Source organism: Nicotiana attenuata, unplaced genomic scaffold (assembly GCF_001879085.1).
Source record: "Nicotiana attenuata strain UT unplaced genomic scaffold, NIATTr2, whole genome shotgun sequence".
Classification (NCBI taxonomy): Eukaryota; Viridiplantae; Streptophyta; class Magnoliopsida; order Solanales; family Solanaceae; genus Nicotiana; species Nicotiana attenuata.
The window spans coordinates 51,595-57,631 of NW_017675580.1; the positions used below are offsets into that span (position 1 = coordinate 51,595).

General features: G+C 33.7%; 1 protein-coding gene across 1 annotated transcript; it reads right to left on the reverse strand.

Moving 5' to 3' along the window:
• Positions 1–1,789: 1,789 nt before the first annotated feature.
• Positions 1,790–4,955, reverse strand: LOC109220220 (heavy metal-associated isoprenylated plant protein 39-like). Its single transcript, XM_019384679.1, has 3 exons — positions 4,873–4,955; positions 4,641–4,716; positions 1,790–2,304 (listed from the first exon to the last, which is right to left on the reverse strand). The coding sequence occupies exons 1-3, from the start codon at positions 4,876–4,878 to the stop codon at positions 1,997–1,999; spliced, it is 390 nt and encodes a 129-aa protein (XP_019240224.1). The 5' UTR covers positions 4,879–4,955; the 3' UTR covers positions 1,790–1,996.
• Positions 4,956–6,037: the final 1,082 nt, after the last annotated feature.

Sequence of the window (6,037 nt, forward strand, 5' to 3'; positions counted from 1 at the left end):
GGGGAGGGTATTGTCTAGTTATGTACTATAAAAAACAAGGGCAAAGGGTCAAAATTACCCCTCTACTATTGTTTATTGGTTACATGTGTCACCCGTTACACTTTTCGGCCATTCTTGTCCCTGCCGTTAATGAAGTTTGTAAAAATACCCCTAACCCTAATGTTTTGACACTGTGGCAGCTGACCACATCAATTTTATCCATGTCAGCTGCCATGTCATTAATTAATCACACCAAAGATCCTTCCTACAAGTTTTTTTTTTATCTAAGAAATCAAAATTTAGAAGGGACGCCAAAGGAGGAGAGGTTAAAACCAAGGGACGCATGTCAAGCTTAATCCTATTTTAATCATTTTGATTTTCTTCAGTAATTGGTTTCTTGTGTTTCTTTTTTCTTTCATTTCAGACAAAATTCGAATCATTATTTTTTTTTACAAATTATTTAGATATATAATTTGGTTTAATCAATTGTATATCATTAAAATTTCACCAGATTTTTTCTTTATGGGCATGTAATTAAAATCAAACAAGTTACTCACTTGGCGTATGTTTAATTCGCGAATTTTGCTCACTATACAAGTGGATGGCTTAAAAGGATATCTTCTAATACCCCTTTTTCTTATTTTTGTATAGATCTATGTATGTGTGCGTGTTTTCCCCTGACTTTGGCATTTTGTCGAGCACCTGGCATGGTCGACTCTGCAGAATTTGTTTTCTTCAGATTCGAGAAGATTGGCCCGTTGTTGTTGTCGTTTGAGGTGTTGGGAGCAATCTCCTCATCAGCAAAAATCATTCCGCATTGGTTTTGGTCGATTTGGACGACCGTAACTCCATTTCCGGCCACCTGGTGCTCATCGGAGAGTTGCAGAGGTTTGGGGACGACGATTGGCACGGTGGAATAGCTAGTATGAACTAAATGAAGTGGCCGGAAATTTCTTTTTGTTCATGATAGTTGTGGCCCTCTCTGTAGCTGTTGTACAAGGATTCAGTTCAAGAATCAAGTATGGGAGTTTACTCGTCGACACTAATATTAATCCCGTTTAGTTTTGAACTTTGGTCAAAGCGGTCCTTAGTAAACAAACGTTCCAAAACAATACTGAAAGTGAATTGCAGCAATTACCTAGCTTATGTCAGTATGTGCCAAATCGGATTTGCTGCCGTCTTGGTTTGGATTAATTTTGAAATAAAATCAAAAACCCATTTCGGGTTTTCATGTTCACAGATCTGAATATTTAATAGATGTTCAGTGATTTATTGTTTAAATCTTCTAAAAATCATTTATTTGTGTTAGATTCGGAGTTTAACACTTATTTCATCAAGATTTAAGAGAAGAAAACTTGAAAAGTCCATTTCTAAATAGTGAAAAGAGTTGAAGAACTCTTCAAGTTCTTCAAAATCTGGAAAAGTCCTTGTTATTCGTTGAGCTCAACTGAAATGGAGTCTCTAGGGTTTTAACTTGGTGTGATTAATTAATGACATGGCAGCTGACATGGATAAAATTGATGTGGTCAGCTGCCACAGTGTCAAAACGTTAGGGTTAGGGATATTTTTTCAAACTTCATTAACGGCAGGGACAAGAATGGCCGAAAAGTGTAACAGGTGGCACAAGTAACCAATAAACAATAGTAGAGGGACAATTTTGACCCTTTGCCCATAAAACAATAAACAAAATAATATATACAAAAACAAAAGTCAATTGTTGTTGAATAGTCAGCTTAACCTTATATTGTCGATGCTCATGACATAAATATAACTTTTTATACAAGTTGTATAAAAATTAAAAGTAGCCTTCGAGCAACAGTAAAATTGTAATCGCGTAACCTATTGGTTACGGGTTTGAGTCGTAAAAGCAGTCATTAATACTTACATTATGATAGATTATCTACACTACACCCCTCCGGGTGCGACCCTTCCTCGAACCCTACGTAAAAGCGGAACGCCTTATATATCGGGATGCCCTTGACCAATGGGAACGTTCTTTTTATATACATTAAATTAATTAACAAATAACACAAGCATTTGGATTTTCCTCTATACTATAGACCCTATAATGTTGTGTCATATCAGGATTATAATTCTTGTAAAGTTTTACAAGTTCTGAAACTTGATCACTCTCTTCTTTTTTGTTTCCTCCATTTTTGTTCCCACTTTGATCATTTTTGTTATTTTCTGGCTCTTTTGCTGGCCCTACTGTTAATATTTCTGGATGCCATGTTTTCTTCAATTTTCTCACCACTTCAACTGGATCAATATCTCCTACTATTGTTAATTTCTTCTCTTTCATATCAATTGATAGATTTTCAATCCCTGTTGAACAAAAAAGAAATAATAATAAACATCACTTCTGATGAAAATTTTAGAGAAAATGATACTGTATAGCCGCTTTTAAATAGCCGAAATATATATATATATATATATATATATATATATATATATATATATATTTGTATATTTTTTGTATGTATATACATTATGTATGTTATATATAAAAATTATATAAATTTTATACACATTTTCGGCTATCGAATGTAAATAATTACTGGTGCGGGCTAAAAGTGGAAAAAATCCGAAATCTTAATTGAATTTATATATGTATAATTGATAATAGGTGAATTTGACTATAATCACGCACCGAATAACCACCTTCTTGTGAACTTTAATGTGGAAAAATGACAACAAAATGCTCTTATTGGTACTTTTCATGATTTGCAAGTGATATAGGTGTAAGGAAGGCTAAGGAGCAGTTTGGAGTCAACTATTGATGAAAAAAAAGGCTAATTGTTGCATTTCCCAAGTGACCCATTCAAAACAGGCCAAATTGCCCGGATACAGGGTCTACCGCGGTTCCACCGCGACCGCGGTGAAACCGCGGTGGAAGGTAGTCTCTGAATAATTGAAGATCCGCGAGGGTATTTTACCGCGGTTCTACCGCGATCGCGGTAGAACCGCGGTGGACACAGAAACTTCGGGGACCAAAGTGTAAAACACGGGATTTTTAGACCTAAACCCTATTTTAAACACTAGACTTCGCCCAAGAGAGATATATATTGATTTTTTAGGTTTCTTAGCAAGGGGAACAAGTGTGAAAAAGTACTCTAAACATCTTTCTTCTTTTCTTTTGATTTTATGATGAATTCAAGTTTAGTTTATTCTCCCATAACTATGAGTAGCTAAATTTCTTGTCTAAGGCTTTGATGGAACCTATTGGGTGATGAACTTCTTGTTTATGTGAATACAAATTGCTAGTTTAATCTTTATTTGTTCAACTTCGTGTTCGTTGTAGTTAATTGACAGGATCCTAAATTAGCTGTGCCTATTTAGTGTGCATAACTTGGAAAAGAGTGCATATTTAGGGTTTTGTTGAACAACACCACTCCTAGATTATTAGAGGAATCTATAATTGCGGGTTTAAAGGCGGGATTAGGAATAACGAAGCCTTGGGTGCAATCTAAAGTGAATTGTGCTAAATAAAGTAAGCTAGTATCTCGGGAGAGTGCAATAGTAGATTACTGTGATTACTCGGGAGAGATTTGCGGTAAGATTAGTGTTCATGATTGATAGAGGTGTGTGGGTGAATTTGTATGAGCATAAACAGAAGGGATTCCATCAATAGGGGAAATCATTGCCTTAGCTTTTTCTCATAATTGTTTACAACCCTTTTTATTAGTTATAGCATTGTAGTTACTTGAAAGTTAGTTAGTAAAGAACACTCAATTGAGAATTTAAATATTTGGGAAGCTGATTCTGAAGACTTGGTGGGTCTGAAGGTTGCAACTGATAGGTTAACTCTCTGTGGGATATCGACTCCGGACTTGTAAACCGGATTATATTTGCAGCGACCGCATTGTCCTTTTTATAAGGCATAGTTGGGCGTGATCAATAATTTTTTTATTATTTAAAAAAAAAAGTATTTATATGCACAATAAGGTTGACACTTGCTTAAAACTAATGCAAAGTGCATATCAATTACATCGGGAAGTAAAGTGTTAGAATCCCATTATCCAAACCCAAACCCAAACTCAAAGGGCAATCCGATGCACAAAGTATTCTATATTCACAAAAGGATCGCACGCCAATGATGTGATGTAAATAGCCTACTCTACTGCAAGCATTAGTGGTTGCTTCTACGGCTCTAACGGAGACCCAAACTCGTATACGAGTCAGAATTGTAATAATAGGTCCATACTTTTAGCAAAAAAATTTGTGTATGCTACTATTTCTAGAAATGCAAAAGATGTTTTGAATTGTGCGATCATCTTAGCTCCCGGTGCACTAAATTCATGTTATGTGCGGGGTCCGGGGAAGAGCCGGACCACCAGGGCCCATTGTATGCAGCCTTACCTTGCATTTCTGTAAGAGGCTGTTTTCACGGCTTGAACCCGTGACCTTCTGGTGACATGACAACAACTTTACCAGTTACGCCAAGGCTCCCGGCATTCTACCATCATGTTATCTAAAAGTTTAAATTGTTAGTTAAAGAGAACATATAACTATATACATAATTATGTCTTTACCGTACACGCTTCCTTATGTACGAGATTAATTCTTTTTTTCTTTTTTTTTTATGATTAAGAATGTGGAAATTCTTCTTTAACAGTAAATGGATGGAAAAAAACATAAAAATGAAGAAGAGGATTTAGTACCTGAGAGAGTAGAGACAGCTTTCATAGCCTTTTGTTTCCCTTTGTCATCATATACCTCTAATTTCAAAACAACTTTCTGCATAAATATCAAAACAAATTAAAGTCTGAAAATGATGAAGAAACTTATGAAAAAAACAAAAATAATAAAAACATAAAGAGAAACAGAAAAAAAAAGGAACTTTCAGCTTAAATTGTGAGTAATAAATTGTAGGGAGAAGGAAATTGTACGTACCTTCATTTTACTTTAATACAGTTTCTAGGCTAGAATACTTAGAATTTGTAAGAAATCAACAATTAAATTAATTATTTGAGAACTTGGAGGTGAGGATTAGAATGTAGAGATGATTATATATATATATATATGTAATGTTTTTGTCAATATTATATTTGGAGGTTAGTTAGGAGAAAGAAATTCCTTGTAGAACAAGGAAAAAGAGGAACAACGTGCTGAATAAAATAAAGGAAATAATGCTAAAAAGGACAATTTTTGGAAAGGAAGAAAAATGGACAATTTTTTATAAAGACTTGATCAACGTCTTGAGCAAGCTAATGAATTTTAGTCTAGAACGCCAATATACAAATAATATAAAAGAGTCGTGAGATATAAGGAGAGGCGGAACCAGAATTTGAAACTTATGATTTCAGAGTTTTTTTTTTTTTTTTTTTTTTTTTTTTTTTTTTTTTTAAGTTAACCGGTTCTAACTCAATAATTTGCGCATATTCAATGAATTTTTAAAGATAAATATAATATTTTGGATCAAAAATACTGGATTCGGTTGAACCCGTAATCGAAGGGCCGACTCCGCCCTTGGATATAAGGGTAATTTCTTCAAATAATGAGCAATATTATTTATTATGGGGCACTTTTCGCTTCATGAGAATTAATTTGACTAATTTTGAAGTTAAATTGGATTAGACCAACTTAATATTTTAAATTTAAATTTTAAATATTCAAAAACTATAAATATTATAAGTTGCAATTCTTCTAATGTCAATATAATTAAAAAATGCATTATCAAAATCTCAACAAACGAAAAGTGTCCCATAAATTGACACAAAAGAAGTAAATATTATTAACGGGTGAGTCAAATCCTTAGATAACACGTTGGAGCGAGGAGTACTAGTATATCAACAATTGCAGATAATTTTATTTAATAAGCAATAATTAAAAAATCTACACTAAAATCGTAAGTAACCTATTATAATAGGATCAATTACACTAATAATATATAAATTTTTATCCTGCCAGCATATATAACTTTGTTATAAAATAATAAAAGAAGAAGAACAATATTGCAGAGAAAGAGAGAGGGGAAATTTTTATTGAATTTTGGGATGATTTACAATGGGGTAAGACCCCTCTATTTATAGGGAGAGAGTGACTTAGCCACCAAGTA